Source organism: Chrysemys picta, chromosome 11 (assembly GCF_011386835.1).
Source record: "Chrysemys picta bellii isolate R12L10 chromosome 11, ASM1138683v2, whole genome shotgun sequence".
Classification (NCBI taxonomy): domain Eukaryota; kingdom Metazoa; phylum Chordata; order Testudines; family Emydidae; genus Chrysemys; species Chrysemys picta.
In genome coordinates, this window is record NC_088801.1 from 3,491,979 (window position 1) to 3,515,963 (window position 23,985).

Genomic DNA, 23,985 nt, shown 5'->3' on the forward strand with positions numbered 1-23,985 from the left:
GAGCTGCTGGTCCCGAGGCATGGAGCGTACGGCCAGGCCAGCGCAGCAGCCGGGCTGACCTCACCAGTGTGATGCCGGGCCAGGCCCCGCTCCCCACTGAGACCAAAACTCCCGGCAGGCGCGCAGGGGACGTGCGGGTGTCACTCGGGAACTGGGACTCTCAGAATCCCAGCTATCCGGCCAGTCCACTCACACATAACGCCCCCTCGTGGCCAGGGGCAGCGCAGCAGCTCCTCGCTGGGCTAAGGCCCCCGGGGGCGGTCGCTCCCGCGCTGTGGTGGTTTCTCTGTCAGGTGACTCGCTCCCTCCCTCCCCCCCCATTCCGGGGTCCCAATTAAAAGTCCAAAATGTCCTGAACAGAAGCAAAAACCTTCCGGCCTCTCTGGGGCTGTTGTTCAGCCAGTGCTCGGTTCAGTCTGCTGCCCCCTTGCGGGGCTCCATACCCTTGGGATGGGCTTGTAGGCCCCCTCCTTGGGGCCGGTAGGGGAACTGGGTCCCAGCCTCGGCCCTGTACTGCACACCTGGGCTGGACCCTTTCCCCCTATTGCAGTTTTCCCTGGGAAACTTCCTACCCTGCCTCTTTAGGGCCCCTCTGGGTTTCCCAGTCTCTTCCCTGGCTAGTCAGGGTCTCTCCCAGGCCCCCTGCCTGAGAGCTTTCCTCCCTCTCTCCCTGCTCTTAGCCTCCTTTCCTGCTCTGCTCTCCTCTGTGAGTCAGGGCCCTGCAGTCTCTTCCCTCCAGCTCTTTCTCCAGCTGGACCTTCTCGGCGCTTAACCTGGCTCCTTTTATACCTGGTTCATAGGTTCTTAGAGTCCAAGGCCAAGGGACCATTGGCACCATCTAATCTGACCCCCCTGGCCACAGAGCTGCCCCAAAACAATTCCCAGAGAAGGTCTTCTGGGGAAAAAAAAATCCAATCTGGATTGAAAAATTGTTGGTGATGGAGAGCTGACCACGAGCCCTGGTAAATTGTCCCAAGGGCGAATAACTCCAGGAGTTACGCCTAATTTCCAGTGTGAATTTGTCTATCTTCGACTTCCAGCCACTGGATCGTGTTAGACCTTCTTCTGCTAGACTGAGGAGCCCCTTATCAAATATTTGTTCCCTGGGTAGGTGCTTAAAGACAGATCCAGACACCCCTTAATCGTCTCTTTGTTAAGCTAAATAGACTGAGGTCTTTGAGTCTGTCATTATAAGGCAGGTTTTCTAGTCCTTTAGTGGTACTCGTGTGGCTCTTTTCCGACCCCTCCCCAATTTATCAACATCCTCCTTGAACTGTGGGCACCAGAACTGGACACGGGATTCCAGCAGCAGTCGCACCAGTGCCCAATCCAGAATAAAATAATCCCCCTGTTGATGCATCCCAGGATCGCATTAGCGCTTTTGGCCCCAGCGTCACATTGGGAGCTAATGTTGAGTTGATTACCCGCCATGACCCCAAATCTTGTTCAGAGTCACTGCTTCCCACGATAGAGCTCCCCCATTCTGTGAGCACACGCTGCGCTGTTTGTTCCTAGAGGGATACGTTTACAATTAGCTGTATTAAAACACATAGTGTTTGCTTGAGCCCAGTTTATCAAACAATCTGGACCACTCTGGATCAGTGATCTGTCCTCGTCCTTATTTACCCCTCCCCCAATTTTTGCGTCATCTGCAAACTTTATCAGTGATGATTTCAGGTCATTGATAACGATGGTAAATAGCGTAGGGCCAAGAACCAATCCCTGCAGACCTCCCTAGAAACACACCTCTTGGAATGATGACTCCCCGTTTACAGTTACATTTTGAGACCTATCAGTTAGCCAGTTTTTAATCCATTTAATGTGTCCCAAGTGAATTTTATATTGTTCCAGTTTTTTAATCAAACTGTTGCTCAGTACCAAATCAAGTGCCTTACAGAAGTCTCTATATTATGATATATACCTTTATCAACCAAACTTGTAATCTCATCAAATAAAGTTACCAAGTTAATTTGATAGGATCTATTTTCCATAAACCCATGTTGATTTGCATTGATTACATTACCCTCCTTTAGTTCATTGTTAATTGAGTCCCATAGCAGCCCTCTATTGCCAGGGATTGATGTCAGACTGACCGGCTTATAATTACCGGGTCATCCCATTTACCCTTTTTAAAAATTGGCACAACATTAGCTTCCTTCCGGTCTTCTGGAACTTCCCCAGTGTTCCAAGACTTACTGAAAATCAACATGAATGGTCCAGCAACCTCCTCAGCCAGTTCTTTTAAAACTCTTGGATGCAAATTATCTGGATCTCTGATTTGAAAAGTCCAACTTTAGTAGTTCCTGTTTCGCATCCTCCAGCGATACTAATGGGCATGGAAAGAGTGTTATCATCACCAGATGACCGTGAGGTTCATCCTGTAACCAGGGTTGGTTTAGCCCCAGAGCAAGCCCCCCGTTACAGTACCCCTCCATCTGTGCATCTCTATACATGCCCTTCTGTCACTGTCCATCCCCAAACATGCCCCTGTGTCTGCCCCATTTGCTGCTTTCTGTCCATCCTCAGACATGCCCCTCTGTCTGCCCCCATATATGCCCCTTTGTCCGTCTGTCTGTTTGATCAGGAAGAGCTTCCCGACAGTTAGATCTGCTAGTTCACAGGATGCCCAGCGCTGGGAAGGGCTGGGAGTCCCGCAACAGGCAGGATAACTAACCCCTGGTGAATGACCGATTGGAACAGCCTGGGGTTGGCAGAGAGATGCACTAGGTCCCGTGATGAGTCTTTCCCATCTCCAGAGGCTGATTCCTTTCCTCTTCCTTTTGTCCTGCCTTTTCTCCTCTCTCCTTTCACTTCCTGTCTCTTTCTAATAACCCAGCTTCTCCCGTCTATCCCCGCCCCCCCAGTCCTGCCTGGCCTGCTCCCATCTCTCCCCTTGACGTTCCAACGCACCAGACCCGTGTGTGGCTTCGGCCTCCTTTACTGACTCACCTCCGCCTGCCCCCAGGGATGGAACATCTGGAGAACGGTCCCAGCGTCTCCGTGGATTACAACACCTCGGACCCCCTCATCCGATGGGACTCCTACGACAATTTCAACGTCCGCCGAGAGGACAGCATGGAGGGTACCTGGGCTGGCCCCCACCAGGCCCACAAAGCTCCGGACACAGGTCATTGTTATAACATATTATTATATTGCCCCGGCCCCTACGGGAGCCCCTGATGTGCCAGGCACTGTGCAGACAAGTCATAAAGAAGGCAGTCGCTTCCCCAGAGAGCTCACGATCTTGGGGGTCAGACAAGTGGATGAGGCAGACAAACGGGGGGCCGGGTGGAGGAGGTGGCGATAGGACCCTCTGGTCTTCCAGCTACGTCTGTGTGCTCAGAAATAAGTGCGGGGAGCGATTTAGATTTATAAACAAGAGACGCCTGTCTTGAGACGGCGGCCGCCTCTGGCTGCAGATTAAAAACACAGTAGCTCAGCATCATTGATGGAAGCGATGGAACCAGGCCCACGGCATACGCTGGTTACACAGCAAGGCTAGGACAAAGCTATCCCCAGTCTGGCACGCTCACCCCATCGGGTGAGACCCAGCAGCCACCTGGGCCATCAGCCCTTGCCGCTCACCAACTGGCGGCGGGGGGGCACTCTTGCCGGATTGTTTGGGGAGGGGGCACATTCCAGAGGCAAAGGGTCCCTCCTAGAACTCCCCTTTATACAGCGGAGGTCTAGCATCAGCGTCCCCTGCAGGTCTCCACGGATGTGACCTGCGGAGAGAGGGGGTCTTGCGGGGAAGTTCAAACATGAGGATAACAAGCAAAGGGGGTTCTGGAGCTGCTTGGTGGGATGGGAGAGGCCTCCTGTCTCTAGGGTTGTGGATCCAGCCTCTCGCTGCCAGGCTGGGGTTTGGAGTGGGCATCCTGGCCTTGCCAAGCCTGAGTGAATCCCTGGGAGAGGGGGCCAGGGGTCTCAGCCCAGAAGGGCTCAAAGTGCCCTGCGCTTGGACTAGTATCTCTGGCAGATACGGCTCAGGGGGGCCAGGGAGCGGGGCGGAGGGCAACACAACCCGTAACTCTCGCTCCTTCCCTACCTGCTGTTCCCCGACGGCCCTGCTGGCACTGGTGGCTGGGACGGGTCGGCTCGCTGTGAGTTCCAGGCAGTGGAGAGGTGAGGCTTGCAGGGCGTGGACGGGCAGGGAGACAGGCAGGCAGCGAGTGGTGCTGCATGGCGGAGAACCATCATCCCACCCCCTGTCCCATGCCCATGCCCGTCATCCCCTCAGGGTCTCGGCAGCCGCTTCCACGGCCTGCAGGCAGCGAGGCTGATGGGCGGCCCTGGCACGAGAGAGCCGGGATCGTTGTGGGTCTCGGTCAGGAGGCTCAGACAAGCTGCCCGCAGTGCCGGGGTTCATGCAGAGCTGGGCTGGGGAGCTCACTGGAATAGCTTCGCCGGCGCCTGGCCAGAGCCCGGACGCACCAAGGCCCAGAGAAATGAGACACGGGGCCAGACGGGTTGACTCCAGCAGAGGGTGATTATCATAGACGGGAGCGCTGGTGGTGGGTGCTGGGCTGTCAGTATCATAGAATATTGGGGTTGGAAGAGACCTCAGGAGGTCATCTCCAAGACGCAGAAGAAGACTCGGTCCCTGCCCCAGGACCTTGTGTTCCCAACGAAGGCACGGTTAATACATGTGGAGAGCGGGTGGCGAGGACCCGGGCCTGGGCGGCTGTTACTGCTTCAATGCTTTGTCCTCCCGACATGCACGCGGAACGGGGCTCCCGCTTGTTCTAGATCCCAGCAAGGCGGGCGATGGAATTTGCTATCTCGTCCCAGACAGGGCGCCGTCCCTGGTGCTCCAGAGAACGCTGGCCGCCCCTCGCCCCGTCACAGGGAGGCAGAGCCGACGCCCGGCACTCGGCCTAGGCTGTGCAGCCCGAGGTTATGACCCAGGTTCTGACCCAGCCGTGAAAGCGTTCGATCTCCCATCCTAGCATAGCGCAGCTGCCGGCCGCGGGAGGGGGCGACTGGGTTTTGGGATTGGCAGGAGGGAGCCACTCAGCTGAGCAGCAAGAAGGGACTTAGGATGAATGTTCAAGCCGTACTGGGGGTAAGTTTCTAAAGGAGGTGGGGACTGTTGGGAGTGGAGAGCCACTCAGCTGCCCTGCTTAGAGCTGGGGGGACCTCAGCCCGGCCCAGGGACTAGGTGCAGCGGGGGCAGGACGGGGGTCCTCTCTGGCCGTGGGAATGACACCACAGTCTCTGCCAAGGCAATGGAGCGTGATGTCACAAGCAGTATGTACCGGGGGAGCCCAGCTGGTGGCACAGAGGGTCAGTGGGTTGGTGGTGGTGGAAGGTGAGAGTGTAGAAAGGGCTACAGCCTCTGAGCCCAGTCCCTAGCCCACGGCGATCCAGCCAGCCATGGAGAATGCAGAGCCCAGAAAACCTGCAAGAGAAAAGCCAGGGAGCGTGGGCCTGGGAAAGTTGTTGTTATTTATTATTAACCTTCTGTCCTTCCCCGACGCCTCCTATCCAGGGGTATCAACATGCTTTATACCTCACAGCCACCTTGTAACACCAGTGGTATCTAGTGCTTGTATCACTACACACGCACACACACACACACACACATTCTAGATCTAAAGCACTTGACAAAGTAAGGTGGTCGGTCTTGTTAATCCATTTTACAGATGGGGAAACTGAGGCACAAAGAGGGGAGAGTGGCTTGTCCAAGGACTCCCCCCTCCTTCCCACCAGCGATCCAGGAGTCAAACCCAGATCTTACAGGATGGCTGGCCTGGGTTTAGCCTTGAGTCTCATTTTCTATTGTTCGTGCTATCGCAGATTTTGCCAAATTGCATGACTATTCTGTGCCTCAGCTTCCCCATCTGTGGAATGGGGGTAATTCTGTCTACCTACCTGACCTGTGGGGGAGTGGGCTAAGGCTTTGGACTTGGCAGATCAGCAGCATTGTAGACAGGCAGAATATTCCCCCTTTGCTCTCCGCTCCTGCACCTTCGCCTCTTGGTCATCCGTGGCCATCAGTGTGGGTTTGCAGGGAACAGACGGTGTTTTTATTTTGAAGGTGTGTGGGACATGTGTCCCTGGCTCCCCGGATGTTTGCCTGACTGCCAGATGCCCAGTTCTTGCTGCCGTCTCCGGGGTGACACGAGTGTTTACAAACTGCCCCTCTTGATGCATAGGGCAGGCTGAGAGAGTAGAGCCTCGGGCATTGCTCCTGCCGGCGTCCCAGGGGTCTGTCCGGTTCTGGACATCTTGGCTAATTCTGTGTCCTGCGGACTGCGAGCGCTGCACTCGGGAGTCCTGAATAAAATCTCCCCCTCCCCCTGGGTTTGGTTCACAGTGTGGGCATGGAAAGCTGGCAAGGGGCAGCCTCCGAATTCCTGGCAGTGAAGAGGAAACAAGGACTCGTGACACATGGGCTCAGGCATGTGCCTGGCATATCGGGTACCCAGCGTGACTTCATTAGCTCTGCAGAGAAGGGTCCCGACCGCCCTTCCCTAAGGAAATCAGCGATGCTGAAGTCTTAAAGGGCCGGCCCCTTTCCCCGGCAAGATTCCCGGCCAAGCTAATGGCAGGTTTTGCCTGAGCAAGGATTGAGCAAAACCTCAAGATCTGGCCTGTTTGCAGAATCTAAGATCAACAGGTCATCCTGGGCATGGAGAGCTGCTGAGGAGCGGGTGGACGTCAAGGAGATGAGGTTTTCCTAACTCTGCGTGGGGAAGTGGTGGCTGCATGAGGAGCAGGCTGGAGTGAGAGCAAGGCCTGACAACCGGGCGGCTGCTTTTGCATGTGCATTTACCAGAATCCAACCCAAGAAAGGTAGGAAAATGCAGAGCTCCGGGGGAAATTGCCCGCGGCGGCGAAGAAATGTTTTATGCCCCGGAGGCTTCGCTTTCTGCCTTGCACGTGGAACTCTTTTCATTCCCTTGTAAGGTCAACGGCAGTTCCCGTTCCTGGAGACCAGCACTCTGAATTCTTCATCCCCCTGGCAGGAAATGTTAACAATAACGGATGGCTCGTGAAATGCTTGGAGGGACCCGGCTAAGCCTCACAATTTATGGCTTCTTTCTGGTAGAGCCATGAGGCTGTCAGGAGGGACAGGTACCGAGGAAGCGTATTTATCATTGCCGAGCGTTCCATTCCTGGCTCAGAGCCTTGTGGAAAATCCTTGGACGACGCAAGCCAGGGATCGCCCCAAGAAGGATTGGTTAGTTTTTTCTCTTCACTTGTGTTTGGCATCTCCTTTATTCACTGCTCTCTGCCAGCCACAGCCGCTGAGAGCCAGGTGCTGCAGCGTTTGGCATTATGGTCTGCTCTGTCTTGTCTCTCTGGCTTCTCTTCTCTTCAAATCAAATGATCCGGGCCTCCATCGTCCCTGCTCGTCTGTGTTCTTGGTGTCTCTGGGGTGTTCTAGTCAGGATCGCCATCTAGGGACTGGCTAGGGGAAAGTGGCAGCTCCCTGCCCCGTTCCTGTTTTCACAGCGCCCGGCGGGCAAATGATTCCTCTCTCCTTAGGAGCCTCAGCCTTGAGGTGAGACCACGGGACAAGGCTTCTCCGGACTCCTTTTCTTCACGGCATGCGCCTGCCACATCAGAATAGCAAGATGGGCTTGCTGGGAAAAATATTAGTTGCAGGTAATGGGCCTGATTCTGCATCCAATGGCAACCCCCCGCTGAGTTCGATTGGGCCGGATCCAGGCCCCGCCTGTCCGTGTGGTGAGGAATTAGGCACAGAGGAAACCATCAAAGGGCCATTGATTTCAAGCCGCAGGGACCTCCAGCTCCGCTAGTCTGACGTGCAGCGCATCATGGGGCATTAACTCCTCCCAGGCCCCTCTGCCTCGAGCCCCCAAGCCTGGATGAGAGAAAGACCTGTGGCTGTTGTGTGCCACACGCAGAGAGCAGGAGGGACCCCGAGGTGCCACCAGTGCCGGAGGCCTCCACCAGGGCAGGGGATAGATGAGCTGAGATGTACCTGGTCGTACAGGTACAGGTGTACCAGGAGGTCAGGTGTCCAAGCCGCGGGGGTCTGACACGTCAGGTGGAGGATCTCAGTGAACCACACCACGGGACCTGAGCTGCTGCGACTGTGGGTCTGGATCAGTGCAGTTGGCCCATCTCTGATCTGAACTGAGCAGGCCCCAGTCCCTCCCTGCACCTTTCTGGGGTGCGCAGGCCTCCGCCTGCTCCCCTCTATTCTGGTGGAGCAGCTCCACTGAGCGTAGTGGGGGGCGCCTCCCAGTCTGAATTAAGCCCGCCGTGCAATCTGCTGCCAGCACCGTCCTCTCCACCAGGTGCTTTCCGTGCTGCAGGTGCGGGTAACACTTCCACTCTCACCGCTGCAGCCCCAGCTCCCTCGCGGAGCTAAGGTCTCGGGTCGGCGGCCGGCACTGGAAGGTCTTTTAGCAGAATGCTCTGGGCAGGACGCGAAGCGGAGGGAGCTGGACGGTCAGTGCAGCCGCAGGGATAAAATAACGGCGGTGATGGAGAAGGTGGAACATGGACCCTGCCGGGTTGAGAGGCGGAGAAGGAAGGACTTGACCAATCAGCAACGAGGAGGGAGAATTTTGGCTTTAGTTGTGGAATTCCACCTCCTTGGCCTTTACGTAGCACCCAGCACTACTAATGCCTACTCTCTCCATGCCTGGGAGGTAGAGACTCTCACACCCAGTGTGCAGAAGTGGGGAAACTGAGGCACGGGCCAGCGCAATGACTATGCAATGTGCCATTGCTGGGAACAGACCCCACGAGGCCCAAATCTTCTCTCGCCACTAGACCAATATCCTTCCCTCAGGAAGGAAAAAACCAAAAACAGCCGCTCAGAAAGAGTTTGGGACCAGCTGCTTCCTGTTTTGATGGATTGCTGTTGATATTGCAGCAACGGATTTCGTTGGGTTTCGTTTTTTAGTTAGTTTAAACAGCGTTTATGGGGCAGGAAACGCCTGCCTGCTGGCTACCTCGGATAGGCAGCGGATGTGGAAGAAACATCTTGTCTTCTTGGACTGAATCACAAATATGGCTTGCCACTATTTGGAGGGGACTGGAAAAGGTTTTTATGGAAAGTGTTTGAAATCCCAAGGCCTCGGCAGAATAGCGGTGCGGACCTAACGGTTTCAAACTTCAAAGAGATGGAAGACAAAGATCCCAGCTCCTTGTTTTCATCAAAGCTCCCGGGGCATTTTTGGCAAGCGCTGGATGTTATCCTCAATCTCCTGGCCACATCATAACACTGAACAGGTCATTGTATTTTGCCGCCTTAACTTTCCCCTGATAGTTTAATTGGGTACATTTTGCTCATTCACTTCCTGATCTCAGCTGTTGCATAGCATTGCCGTTCCATTTGGACCTGAGCCAGCGACCCATAAATCAATGCAAAGACTCACGTTGCGTTTGTTAGACATTGGATTGGGGCTGAGAGCCTCAAAGGTATTTAGGCACCTGACTCCCATTGGAAACAGACCTTTGAGGGTCTAAGCCTGGGCCCTTAAAGGGTTGCTGAGTTCCTCCCCAGAGGTGGCTGCATTTCAGTGATTCCTATAAATCAGGGGGAGTCAATTATTTTTTTGTCAAGGTCCAAATGTCTTGGCCAAGGTATAGTCCAGAGAAAATAATTACAAAATAATAACAATAATGATAATAAGTAGCCCAGCATCTGGGATGTGCAGAGATGGTGTAGGGGGCAGAGCCCAGAATCTCTCCCAGGGCGTACGAGGGATTCGGGAACGCGGTGCCCGGCTCAGCTCTGCATCTTTGTCGCATGAGCAGTTGCTGGACGCCTGATCTCAGGCCCTGGCAGGTAGAAAAAACTCCCTTCTCCTGCCCCTCTCAGAGGCACGTGGCATCCCCCAGGGCGGCTCCCGCAGGTCTGGGATCTCGGAGAGACGTGTCTGACATGTTTAGAAACACTTCTGGCTCTGGTAGGTCTCCGCAGATGGGCCCATCTCCCTCCCACATGCTGCAGTGCCAACAGGAGTCTATGCAGCCAGCTCTCTGGAGGGCCGGGTGTGTGCACAGGCCTGGAGGGAGCTCCACTGATCCACCCATCCCCAGCTCTGTCAATGCAAGGCTGAGAGCCACCGTCCCCATCTTGGGTGGGCTTAAAACAGCCGCTCCCAGGAGAGGTTAGGGTCTGTGAATCATGGCCGGGCAACTCGATCCTCCCTAGCAGTGCGGAATCCCTGCAGGCCAGCCTGGTGCTGGCTTCTGTAGGGTGAGCCAACCTGGCCCCCTCCCCACAGGGGACCCCCACCTCCCCATGGGACACTGCCCCTGTGTGCTGGTGAGCCGGGCCAGGGTTTTGCATAGAATCATAGAAGATTAGGGATGGAGGAGACCTCAGGAGGCCATCTAGTCCAACCCCCTGCTCAAAGCAGGACCAATTCCCAACTAAATCATCCCAGCCAGGGCTTTGTCAAGCCGGGCCTTAAAAACCTCTAAGGAAGGAGATTCCACCACCTCCCTAGGTAACCCATTCCAGTGCTTCACCACCCTCCTAGTGAAATAGTGTTTCCTAATATCCAACCTGGACCTCCCCCACTGCAACTTGAGACCATTGCTCCTTGTTCTGTCATCAGCCACCACTGAGAACAGCCGAGCTCCATCCTCTTTGGAACCCCCTTTCAGGTAGTTGAAAGCAGCTATCAAATCCCCCCTCACTCTTCTCTTCTGCAGACTAAATAACCCCAGTTCCCTCAGCCTCTCCTCGTAAGTCATGTGCTCCAGCCCCCGAATCATTTTCGTTGCCCTCCGCCGGACTCTTTCCAATTTTTCCACATTCCGTCTGTAATGCGGGGCCCAAAACTGGACACAATACTCCAGGTGTGGCCTCACCAATGTCGAATAGAGGGGAATGATCACGTCCCTCGATCTGCTGGCAATGCTCCTACTAATACAGCCCAATATGCCGTTGGCCTTCTTGGCAACAAGGGCACACTGCTGACTCATATCCGGCTTCTCGTCCACTGTAATCCCCAGGTCCTTTTCTGCAGAACTGCTGCCTAGCCACTCGGTCCCTAGTCTATAGCAGTGCATGGGATTCTTCCTTCCTAAGTGCAGGACTCTGCACTTGTCCTTGTTGAACCTCATCAGGTTTCTTTTGGCCCAATCCTCCAATTTGTCTAGGTCACTCTGTATCCTATCCCTACCCTCCAGCCTATCTACCTCTCCCCCCAGCTTAGTGTCATCCGCGAACTTGCTGAGGGTGAGTCTTTCCCACTCCACCCATGGGGGAACGTGCTCTCCACTGGCTGGGTGGGAACCCAGCATCTCCGGCCCCCACCCAAACAGCGAGGTATGACCCGAGGTGGCCGGAGATATGTTTGCACCGGGGCATTGCAAGTGTCATGGCCTGAAATGTCCCGTCCGGCCAACGCTCGATCGAGCACTCTCTGAGGAGATTCGGGGGCTTGCAAGTCCCAATGGGCCAAAGGGATTAAAGGTGCAAGGCAGGAGGGTCGGCCTGCTTCCTCTTTGCTCCGGCTTAACTCATTCTCTACTGGCAGATGATTGTGGTTGTGCCTCAGAATTGCTGTGTGCAGGACTTTCGTTCCAGTGAGCGCTGTGTTCAGAGATTGCACCGGTTCTTTCTTTCTTTCTCCCTCCCTGGAGCATGCCTGTGTTGAGTTACCTGCCTGTCTCTTAAGCACTCCCAGGCCCTGAGGTTTGTAGCATTGCTCTCTGATAACCCGAGGAGAGGCTGCGGTGGGCAGGCAGGGAGAGGAGAGGTGCCCTGGCAGACGGCAGGAGCCTCTAATCACATGGAACTTGGAGTGGAAAAAGAGGAGAGCCAAGCCTTTGATGCGCTGCGTAGCCGGAGCCCAGTCCAGAGAGGACAAGCCAATGTGAGCGGGAGGGGGCGAGCGGGTGTCCTAGGGGGAGCGTGTGCGTGGGACCTTGTTTACCGTTCTTCTCGCCTTATTTGGTCCGAGAACTGCATGCAACATTTTTGGCATAGCAAGAATGAGTGTGTGTTTGTTGGGGGAGTTGGCACCGGCACCAGAGAGAGAGGGAGGGATCAGGCAGCTGGTACCTTCCTTCCAGCGCTGCTGGCTTTCCCCTGGGTGAGAGCACTCCCCAATGCTGCGGGCAGCAGGCCGGTGCGGGGGGGGGGGGGGGCGAGGTGGCCATGTGAGTTGGAGGGTCGGCTCCGCGTCCCGTCCACGACGTCCCCTCAGGAGGGCGCAGCGGCCGTAGGGAACAAGAGCTACTCAGCCACGCTCCGTGTTGGCTGGGCCAGGAGGCTGGCGGGGAGCACGCAGAGCAATCCTGAGAGGTGCAGGGCAGGTGCGGCTCCAGGGGACACGGCACGAGGGATCGCAGATCTGGGGGTCCCTTCTAGCCTTAAACCCTGGGACTGGGACCCTGCACTGCGCATGGTGCACTTAGTACAAGTGCGGAAAGAGCTGGAAAATTCCAAGTCCTTCTGGATCCTTTTGGGCAGATCACCTGCAGCCAGTAATTTATTTACTGGATGAATGTAGCCTCTTTTTGTGCCTGAAGAAGATCCAGAAGCGGATCGCAGTGTCCTCCAACGGGTTTGCTGTTTGAAATTCTTTGCCAGTTTTCTTTTTGCAAACGTTTGCTGTGTTCTTTGGGAGTCTTGGGTTTTCAAACGGTGTTGTTTGGCTGCGCTTGATCAGATAAGTCGTGTGCTTGATTCTCTCTGCTGGTTGCCTTAGCTCTGAAGCCCTCAGGCACAGGAATTTAAAATTTAATTTGGGGCCAACGCTTTGCCACCTTGCGCGGGTGACTTTGAAATTGGCCTTCCGTGAACACCAGCCCCAGCAAAATGTTACCGGAGAGCGAAGGCAAAATTGTCTCCCGCCCAGCAAAACTGAGTGCGTTTAAAATTCCAACAAATTGTCATAGAATCATAGAATCATAGATTCTAGGACTGGAAGGGACCTCGAGAGGTCATCGAGTCCAGTCCCCTGCCCGCATGGCAGGACCAAATACTGTCTAGACCATCCCTAGGAAGCCATGGAAGAGTGGACACAGACGTCACCCAGCTGTGCTGTGTTGGGTAACAGGGAACATTAGATAGACGGGGACTGCCATCTCTGGACAGGCCAGGTATCTGTCTGACAGCCTATCTTAGATAGAAGCAGAGAACTGTAGGCCTGGAAGGGACCTCAAGAGGTCGTCAAGTCCAACTCCCTGCTCTGAGACAGGACCAAGTAAACCTGAGCATCCCTGACAGGTCTTTGTCCAACCTGGTCTTAAAAACTTGCAGGGATGGAGATTCCACAACCTCCCTGGGAAGCCGATTCCAGAGCTGCACGACCCTGAGAGTTCAATTTTTTTCCTATTCTCTAACCTAACCCCCCCCCTTGTTAGATTAAACCCGTTACTGCTTGTCCTGCCTTCAGTGGACATGGAGAGCAACTGATCACTGTCCTCTTTATAACAGCCCTTCACATATGAGAAGACTGTTATCAGCTCCCCCCTCCGTCTCCTTTTCGCACGACTAAACATGCCCAGGTTTTTAAAGCTTTCCTCCTAGGGCAAGTTTTTGAAACCTTTTCTCATTTTTGTTGCTCTCCTCTGGACGGTCTCTAGTTTGTCCACATCTGTCCTAAAGTGGGGTGCCCGGTACTGGACCCAGCACTCCAGCTGAGGCCTCCCCAGGGCCGAGCAGAGCGGGACAGTTCCCTCTCGTGTCTTACATACAACGTGCCTGTTAACACACCCCAGAATGAGGTGAGCTGTTCTCGCATCAGCATCACACTGTTGACTCGTATTCAATCCAGTAGCCCCGGATCTTTTCAGCAGTGCAACCGCCTGGCCAGTCATTCCCCATCTGATTTTTCCTTCCCACATGCGGTACTTTGCACTTGTCTTCACGGATTTCCACCTTGTTGATTTCAGACCCGTCTCCAACTCGCCCTGAGACGCCCCTGTTGCCATCGTATCGGTCACAACACTGCCCCTGTGTGGCAGGGCAGAGCTCTCACAGCAACAGGCGATCTCCTTATCTAGGTACTTAGCCGGCCCCGGTCTATCAGATCGCCTCACAATCTCTACCCTCACAACTGTTCCGGGAGAGCATCTCTCTGCGCTAGCAAGTGCTGGGGCGGTGGAGGGATGCACATGGCGTCATGTGCCAGGTTTTCCTTTTTCCTTCCCGAGGCAGATCTCCTCTGTCTCCTCCTGCAAACAGCCCCTTGCCCCCCTGTGGGCATTCGGCAGGGCGGAGCCGAGCCATGCGGCTGGGGCATGACAATGGGATTTGCAGCAGGAGTTTTCTCCACAGATGCTGCATTGTTGGCTGGGGTCCTGACCCCTCCGCTTCACATTCCTGCCAGGCTGCCTCACAAAGGAGGGAGCCCTCGTGTAGACAAACCCAGCCTGAGCACGTCCCCCGGGAAGAGAGAGCGCTCGCCTGGGCCCCCTTGACCTGCGGAGGCAGAGCCGGCCCAGGGAGTTCGGCCTGGTGACAGCCGTCGTCACGTCACGAACACCACCGGGAGCTGTGCCAGGAGAGCTGCGCCGAGGGGAAAAGCAGCTCAAACATGGGTGCCCTAGAAATGCCACGCCTAGAAACGGCCAAGCAAGCCCCGTCGAGGACGGAGAGATTGAGCCCCCCGCTCCGCTCCAGAGCTGCCACTCGCGCTCTGACATGAGTGCTCCGGGAGCCGTTTGGGCGCCCACGTTCTTCCCTGGTGAGGGGGCCGTGAGCAAGTGAGGCGATGCCTCTGTCTCGCGGCCCGCCAGCAGGCCTCTGCGCCGGCCGCTTATTATAGAGAAACCTTCTTTTAAAGAACAGGGCAGAGCCTCTGCAACGGGTTTGGACTGGAGCTGTTTTACATTGGGCCAGATCCTCGGCTGGGGTAAATCGGCGTCGCTCCCTCAAAAGCGAGCGGGACTGTGGCCGCATACACCCGTTGGGGATCTGGCTCTGTGGATTCTGGGGGAGCAATGCTGGTTTACGCCGTTGGATACGTGACCCCACGGCCTCAATGGACAGGCCTCGGAGAGATGAGAAATGTTAGAACCAGTAACTGCCCTTAAATAGCTTTTCCCAGCAGTGGTGTCCGTGGCGCTCAGCCCATGGGCCGGTTACAACAAGGCGGTTTATCTGGATCGGTTTCTCGGGTTTTTCCGCCTGAGCCAGTATGGTTATTTACAGCCCAGAGCCTGCCCCAAATCCCTCCCCGTCTTTGGTAGCATTTGTCTTGCTGGGTTAAGCACCAAAGCGGCCATATATCACCGCCTCCTGTCTCCCGCTGGGGAGGCCGCGGCCAGTTTGCGGGGGAAGTCACGGCAGGTGGGAGCGGGGAACTGTGCACATGGAATCATAGAATCTCAGGGTTGGAAGGGACCTCAGGAGGTATCTAGTCCAACCTCCTGCTCAAAGCGGGACCAACCCCAACTAAATCATCCCAGCCAGGGCTTCGTCAAGCTGGGCCTTAAATACCTCCAAGGAAGGAGATTCCACCACCTCCCATCAGCTGCTTCCGGCGGGAGCATCTCCTCTCACTGGCCTGGCTTGTTAATGTTCACAGCTCTGAATCTTTGCTTTAGACAGGAATTCAAATCTCCTGGGAATCCTAAGCATGCACCCATAGGGCAGGAGCTGTAGGGAGCAAAGATGGCTCTTTGCTTCCTTATTGGGCCCCCCTTCCTGGGGCTGGCTGGGTGCCAGTGCAGCTCCTGGAGGGAGGTAGGCCATTCCAGCTTTAACAACCCCTCAGGGGCCATTCCAGCTGGCGGAGATTGGTGGAGCGCATGAGCACTTTGACCATATGGCCATGCCCCCTAGGCCAGGGCGTGGGGATTAGCACTCGCTCTTCTGGCCCTATGCCGCGTGGGCTCCCACGCCCCTGGCAGACCCGTGCAATGTAGCCACAGGAGGAACCAGGATCTAGACCCCATTAATTTGGCCAGATAGACCATCTGCAGTGGTTTGAGTCCCAGCCCCCGAGTTCTATAGTGTGTGCAAGACGTTTCTTTAGGGATTAATTGTTGCCAGCTGTTATTGTACGAAGGACCTTTGTGTTTGAAATCATTCAGCCTAAGGGGCCTTGTGTCCGTAGGCCATGTAGACGGACCTGTGACTTCAACTCCTGCCTGAGTGGATAGGCGCTACCACAGGAGAAATCAGAATGGGCAGTATTTGCTAGGGAAAAAAGATCTTTCTTTCCCCCCCTACAGTATTTCATGGAAATTTGTTTCATTTGTCAACAAATATTTCGTTCAGTTTAGGGAAAAAAATTGGGGTTTTAAGGGGGTTTTTGTTGTTGAAAATCAGGAACATTTTGAAAGAAACAAAAATATTTATTTAAGGAAAAGGCCATTTTTCATTGAAAGAAAGTTTTAAACAAAGACATACACTAATAATAGATCTAAATATGAATAGCTTAGTTACATGAGAACTATAGAGGAAGAGCTAACTATCTGTCTGTCTGTCTGTCTTTCCATCCCTGAACATAGATAGATAGATATGTTCGAGGATGGATAGACGGGCGGGGGGTGTATGGAGATTAGATTAGGTAGACTATCTATCTATCTATCTATCTATCTATCTATCTATCTATCTATCTGTCTGTCTGTCTATCCTCATATACCCCATCTGTCTGTCTGTCTATCCCCATACACCCCATCTGTCTGTCTATCTATTCCCATACACCCTGTCTATCTGTCTGTCTATCCCTATACACCCCGTCTGTCTTTCTATCTATCTATCCCCATACACCCGGTCTGTCTGTCTTTTCCCATACACCTCATCTGCCTGTCTGTCTATCCCCATACACCCTGTCTGTCTTTCTGCCTGTCTATCTATCCCCACACACCCTGTCTGTCTGTCTGTCTATCCCCATACACCCCGTCTGTCTGTCTATCCCCATACACCCCGTCTGTCTGTCTTTTCCCATACACCTCATCTGCCTGTCTGTCTATCCCCATACACCCTGTCTGTCTTTCTGCCTGTCTATCTATCCCCACACACCCTGTCTGTCTGTCTGTCTATCCCCATACACCCCGTCTGTCTGTCTATCCCCATACACCCCGTCTGTCTGTCTTTTCCCATACACCTCATCTGCCTGTCTGTCTATCCCCATACACCCTGTCTGTCTTTCTATCTATCTATCCCCATACACCCGGTCTGTCTGTCTTTTCCCATACACCTCATCTGCCTGTCTGTCTATCCCCATACACCCTGTCTGTCTTTCTGCCTGTCTATCTATCCCCACACACCCTGTCTGTCTGTCTGTCTATCCCCATACACCCCGTCTGTCTGTCTATCCCCATACACCCCGTCTGTCTGTCTTTTCCCATACACCTCATCTGCCTGTCTGTCTATCCCCATACACCCTGTCTGTCTTTCTGCCTGTCTATCTATCCCCACACACCCTGTCTGTCTGTCTGTCTATCCCTATACACCCCGTCTGTCTTTCTATCTATCTATCCCCATACACCCGGTCTGTCTGTCTTTTCCCATACACCTCATCTGCCTGTCTGTCTATCCCCATACACCCTGTCTGTCTTTCTGCCTGTCTATCTATCCCCACACACCCTGTCTGTCTGTCTGTCTATCCCCATACACCCCGTCTGTCTGTCTATCCCCATACACCCCGTCTGTCTGTCTTTTCCCATACACCTCATCTGCCTGTCTGTCTATCCCCATACACCCTGTCTGTCTTTCTGCCTGTCTATCTATCCCCACACACCCTGTCTGTCTGTCTGTCTATCCCCATACACCCCGTCTGTCTGTCTATCCCCATACACCCCGTCTGTCTGTCTTTTCCCATACACCTCATCTGCCTGTCTGTCTATCCCCATACACCCTGTCTGTCTTTCTGCCTGTCTATCTATCCCCACACACCCTGTCTGTCTGTCTGTCTATCCCCATACACCCCGTCTGTCTGTCTATCCCCATACACCCCGTCTGTCTGTCTTTTCCCATACACCTCATCTGCCTGTCTGTCTATCCCCATACACCCTGTCTGTCTTTCTGCCTGTCTATCTATCCCCACACACCCTGTCTGTCTGTCTGTCTATTCCCAAACACCCCGTCTGTCTATCCCCATACACCCCGTCTGTCTGTTTATTCCCAAACACCCCGTCTGTCTGTCTATTCCCATACACCCCGTCTGTCTGTCTATCCCCACACACCCCGTCTGTCTGTCTATCCCCATACACCCCATCTGTCTGTCTATCCCCAAACACCCCATCTGTCTATTCCCATACACCCCGTCTGTCTGTCTGTCTATCCCCATACACCCCATCTGTCTGTCTATCCCCACACACCCCGTCTGTCTGTCTGTCTATCCCCATACACCCCATCTGTCTGTCTATCCCCACACACCCCGTCTGTCTGTCTGTCTATCCCCATACACCCCGTCTGTCTGTTTATTCCCAAACACCCCGTCTGTCTGTCTGTCTATCCCCATACACCCCGTCTGTCTGTCTATCCCCACACACCCCGTCTGTCTGTCTGTCTGTCTTTCTCATAGAGCCCTTTCACCATCATATCTGAGCACTCTCAAGTCTAGGTCATGTCTGATGTGCCTCCTTCAACTCTCTGCTGCGCTGTGTCTGCATCACAGAAATAAATCCGGGGTTAATCGCACTGGCATGGTGAAAATAGCTGTTGCCCAGGATGTATTTCAGGGCTCTCCATGAGGCAGCACATTTATCCTGTTACTCCAGGGCGTTGTGGTATCCTCACAAATAGCATTTGTCTGCAAGGGACAGTCTGAGAGTGGCCGGCGGAGTCACTCTCTCTCTGTAGCGTTCTCAGCCATGCTGTCGAGCTGGGTTAATGGCGAGATCGGAACCGTCCCGCACGATCCGGGCCAGAGTGACTGAGCAGAGGGAAGTTCAGCAGCGGAAAAGATCAACTAAATATCAGCCAAATGGCCCTGTGCATGAGATCTGTCTGCCTGTGGTTCTGAAAGAAACCCCCTCTGCTTCTGTCACGCCGTAATGGCCTCCCAAAGAAAGCGGTGGGCGCGCCATTCACCTGAGACACGTAAAATGAGACTGGATGGAGCTCTGGGGAGTGTAGTGTGGGGAGATCTCTTATACTGCTGTGGTTAAGGCGCTGGATTGGAACTTGGGGGATCTACAGTCACTTCCTGACTTTGCCACAGACTCCCTGTGTGACCCTGGGCCAGTCACTTCGTCTTTCTGTGCCTCAGTTTCCCCCGCTGTAAAATGAGGAGAAATTATCCTTCCTTTCTCCCACCCTTTTTCTGCCTTATCTATTCAGATTGTAAGCTCTTTGGGGCGGGAGCTGTCTCTTGCTACAAGTCAGTGCAGCATGCAGCTCTCTAGGGCTGTGGTCTCGGTTGGGCCTGGTTGGTCCCGTAGTACAGATTCATAACAGCTCGCTGCCTGTGGGAGGACCTAGATGGGACCTAGCGCCTGCCAGACTGGTCTGTCTCGAAGGCTCCATCCTTGGTGAGCCGAGGCCTTGGGCATTCGATTGCTTCACCTCCGTTGCACGTGGAAGGTTGGGTAGCAGGTTCCTCTGGAAGGAGAGGGAAATCCACAGGGTGATAATAGGATAAAAGCCAGTCCAAAGTTATAATTGGTTTCGTTTTTTGAGTAATGTGGTAGAAAGATCTCAGGGCCCACCAACCTTCACCACCATCTTTCTCCCCATTCCAATGGCCTTTGTGCTGGCCAGTGTGGGCTAGCAGCTAGGAGCCCGTTAATGCAATGTCTCCATCAGCAAGGACCTTGCTACTTCAGCCACATGCCTGGCTCCCACTGGGAACAGGGCGGGAAGGGAGCAGACATTAGATCCCTCTGTAAGTTTAGCAGCCCTGTGCCTCCCACCCTAGGGCTGCCAGACCGGCCCTTCCTTCTGTCACTGGAAATTCATAGAATCATAGAATATCAGGGTTGGAAGGGACCTCAGGAGGTCATCTAGTCCAACCTCCTGCTCAAAGCAGGACCAATCCCCAACTAAATCATCCCAGCCAGGGCTTTGTCAAGCCGGGCCCTAAAAACCTCTAAGGATGGAGATTCCACCACCTCCCTAGGTAACGCATTCCAGTGCTTCACCACCCTCCTAGTGAAACAGTTTTTCCTAATATCCAACTAGACCTCCCTCACTGCAACTTGAGACCATTACTCCCTGTTCTGTCATCTGCTGCCACTGAGAACAGCCTAGATCCATCCTCTGCAGGGGCTTGTAATGGGGACCTGGATCCCAAGAAATAAATGTTATATCCTGGCCTCAGAAAAAAACATGACAGTCATGGAACATAGCATTCCCTTGGACAACACAAGCCACGTCTGTTCTTACTGCTGCTGGGTGTCGGCCTGTCGCTGCCTTTATCCCCAGTAAGGCCAACATTTTCCAAGGTAGGTGCTTGCAGTTAGACACCTGTGTCCGTATTTAGGCAGCTAAGTAAGCCAGGGTGCTGAATCTCACGGCTCCCGTTGACTCCAGTCAGGGCTGAAAGGTTTCCTCCTCTGTGGTAATTGGGCCTTTTATTTCGGTGCCTCAAAGTTAAGCACCCAAATATAAACATTTTTCAACTCAGTGATTTTCCGCCCCATGCACCAGTGGTAGGGATAGGGCGGAAACCCCCCCCCCCCCCCCCCGGCTCTACTCTCTAGCTTAAACTGCTCCACTCCCAGAGCAATGCTGAGAATCCTGGAGTGTCCTGACTGTCAGTCCCCAGCTCTAACCGTCTGCCAGGCGGCCTCCAGAAATCCCGTTCCCTGATCTGCTAGTCCCAATCCTGCAGCACACCGGTGCCCGTGTGACTCCCGGGGAAGCCAGCGGGAGTTGGGGGCCCTGGGCGGTGCATGCGCTGATGTATCGCATGGCAGGGAGACCCCGTCTCATGCACGTCTTTACCTCAGGACGTGCGTCATGAAATCAGTCCCACGGTTCGTTATGGGGCGGTGTAGCCCCCTAGGCAGCGCTCACACAGCCCTGCCGTGGGTAAGGGGGGGCGGCGTAGCCTCCCTACAGCGACGGTTCTGTCCATTCCTCCCCTGAATCTCTCCATCTTCTCCAGTTCCCCCCTTTCCCCGTTTCCCCCCTCCCGCCTACTGTTAGCTAAGCGATTTTGAATGTCGTCTGTGAAAGGACTTTACGGGCTGGCAATGGGGGATTGGATGCCTTTGACCCGCGTCCAGCTCCGACATCTGCAGGAGACTTGCTAATTCCCCACCTGAGTAATTGTTTTGGCATATGCCTCTCGCTGCTGCTGGAATCGCTCCCCCATTGCCTTCCTGGGGTTCTGTTTACAGCAGCCTGGCGTGGCGGTGGGCTTGGTCTGCCTGGGCCTTTAAAACATTCTGCAGATGCCGGAGCCGACGACTCCTCCCTTCTCTCCCTGGCCGGCTGTTTGATCTCTTGCACCCGTTCCTGGCACACTCACAGCACTGACCGGCCTCTGGCACGGCTGGAGCTCATCATGTTCCTTAACTAGGTGGTGCAGGGCGGGCTGGACCCACGCCCCAGAGCTCTGCATCTTGACGATTTGGGTGATCTCCCCACCCCATTCCAAGACCCATCCCTTCCGCTTGACTGGAGAGTGGAGTCAGCCGCAGCCTCTCGTCTGGCCTGTGCTCACAGGGACCAGGCTGGGAAGTTACCCGGTGGGAGCAGCAGGGCAGGAGGTGACCGGGGAGGAGAAGACGGGGATGGTGGCTGCAGTGCGAAGGTCCTGGGGCAGGTGCCCGGTTATGAGGCCTGGCACAGGCACACTGGCTAGTGGCCACAGCGTCTTCCTAAGTGCCAGCCTCCCGGTGGGATGTAGAGGTGGGCTGGGTCCAGGAGGCAGCATGGGAGTGGGAGTGAGTCTGTCAGGGAGCAGTGCACCCGCTGGAGCTGATCACAGCCTGCCCAGGGGCAGCCAGCAGCATGCATTAACCAGCGTGGCGATGGTCTGGGGGAGCGCAGGTCATGCCCTCCTTCTCAGCTGCGGTGTGGGGCCCAAGAGGCCCTGGTGCAGCCAAAGCATGGGAGAGCTCTCCCGTTGGCACCGAGCAGCTACCCGAGCAGTACAGCTCTACCGCTGTACGCTCGCGAGTGTAGACAGCCTAAGGTTGAAGAACTCTCGTTGTCCCCTCCGCTGGCTTGGGCTCTGAGTCTGCTCTGTGATTTGAAGGCAGAGGAGTGCAGGATTGGCTGGTACTCCGGGGGGCGGTTCTCGGTAGCATGGTCGGCGCAAGCGCGAGGGACATTGGACGTATCGAGTCTGTCTCCACTGCCGGCGGCGGCGGGCATGCAGCGCGTGGAGATGTCTGCTGACTCCACTAACCATTGCCGGGAAGCGTCTGTAGCATGGGCCGTACAAACCTGCTTGGGACCCTGTTCTCTACACCTGAGCAGCCAGCCCGTGCTGCCGTGTCTTCTCCGCTCTAGCGCAGTCGACGCTAGCTCGGGTCTGTCCGTGCGTCCTGCAGGCACAGCTCTGATTGCCGGGTAGACGTACCCCATATGATGATGGAGAAGGTGGCCAGATGCCCTCCTGGAATCACTCCCACCCCACTGGCTCCTGAACCGGCTCACCAACAATAAGAGCTGGCCTGAATCTTTGGCAGAAACTCAACCCCCCAAATGTTCCCTGCCTTCCAAACTAACCCAGCTTGTCTGTGTCACATCCATGCCCTGGCTCCAGAAGGGGAAATGCTAAAGAACTGGGACAGAGCCTGTTTTCCTGAGCTTCCCACGAGGTTCAGCCAGATCAGAGCATGGAGCGGGCAGCACTGTCTAGTGGCTGCAGCCTGGGACTGGGAGGCAGAAGAGCAAACTCTTGGTGTGACTTGCGGCAAGACGCTTTACTTCCCAGTGCCTCAGTTTCCCCATCTGTTAAATGGGGACTGTCATTCTCACCTATTCCCAGGGGTTGCTGTGAGTCTTGCTGTAGGAATGTTTGCCAAGCGCTTTGGGATACTGTGCTGAAGAGTAAGTGTTTGCATCATCCCCGCTTTGGGGTATTTTTCTTAAGTCAAACGCTGAATCTTCACCCTGATTTGGAGTGGCGCGGGGCACCCGAACCGTACGTCGTGGGTGCTGGACACCACTCTGGAGTATGCCCCATCTGTGTTCTGCCATCACTGCAACAGGGCACAGTGCCGGCAGGGCTTTCTCGGTGGGTAGGAGGCCTTGCGCAGCCTCTTTCGGCGAGGAAAAGGAGGAAAAAATGGTTAATACCCAGCGAAAGTGATTCCTTGTTTTCACTGTCAAAGTTTCCTTGAAACTTAAACCTGTCTGAATAAGAAAGAGAGCGAGCGCGTGTAGAGCCCAGCCGGCTGGAACTGTGCTCGGAAAGTGTCTTCCAGCACTAGACCTGGCTGCTAAAATAACAGGAGGCTGAACTGCGTGTGTCTGCACAGCGTGTGAGAATGCCTTTGTATTTCGAACCTCCCGAAGGGTGGGGCAAGATTCCCGAGGCCCTGAAACTGCCCTGTCCTGATGCTATTTCAGCTGCGATGCATGTCCTGGTTTGAATAAAAAAGCCCCCTCTATCTATCCATCTAGCTATCCATCCCTCTATCAACCATCTATTCCCATACACCCCCTCTATCTATCTATCCCCATACACCACCCATCTATCTATCTATCTATCTATCCATCTAGCTATCCATCCCTCTATCAACCGTCTATTCCCATACACCCCCTCTATCTATCTATCCCCATACACCCCCTCTATCTATCTATCCATCCCCATACACCCATCTATCTATCTATCTATCTATCTATCTATCTATCTATCTATCTATCTATCTATCTATCTATCTATCTATCTATCTATCTATCTATCTATCTATCTATCCCCATACACCACCCATCTATCTATCTATCTATCCATCTAGCTATCCATCCCTCTATCAACCATCTATTCCCATACACCCCCTCTATCTATCTATCTATCTATCTATCTATCTATCTATCTATCTATCTATCTATCTATCTATCTATCTATCTATTCCCATACACCCCCTCTAGCTATCCATCTAGCTATCCATCCCTCTATCAACCGTCTATTCCCATACACCCCCTCTATCTATCTATCCATCCCCATACACCACCCA

At 54.4% G+C, this 23,985-nt stretch overlaps 1 protein-coding gene and 1 long non-coding RNA gene across 22 annotated transcripts in view; one reads left to right on the forward strand and one right to left on the reverse strand.

Moving 5' to 3' along the window:
* TNS1 (tensin 1) overlaps nucleotides 1-23,985 on the forward strand; it is a 251,427-nt gene that overhangs the window by 152,923 nt on the left and 74,519 nt on the right. For 20 of the 21 annotated variants that reach the window (XM_065561395.1, XM_065561381.1, XM_065561385.1 and 17 more), the window contains one exon: nucleotides 2,966-3,127. In XM_065561395.1, the coding sequence (XP_065417467.1) occupies nucleotides 2,966-3,127 (162 nt within the window). Of the gene's footprint in view, nucleotides 1-2,965; nucleotides 3,128-3,152; nucleotides 4,126-23,985 lie in introns of those variants that run through there. The other variant, XM_065561399.1, reaches the window with a different exon arrangement.
* On the reverse strand, nucleotides 3,132-11,506 carry LOC135974292 (uncharacterized). Its single transcript, XR_010591501.1, has 2 exons — nucleotides 5,875-11,506; nucleotides 3,132-5,401 (listed from the first exon to the last, which is right to left on the reverse strand). It is a non-coding gene; the product is annotated as an uncharacterized LOC135974292 (long non-coding RNA).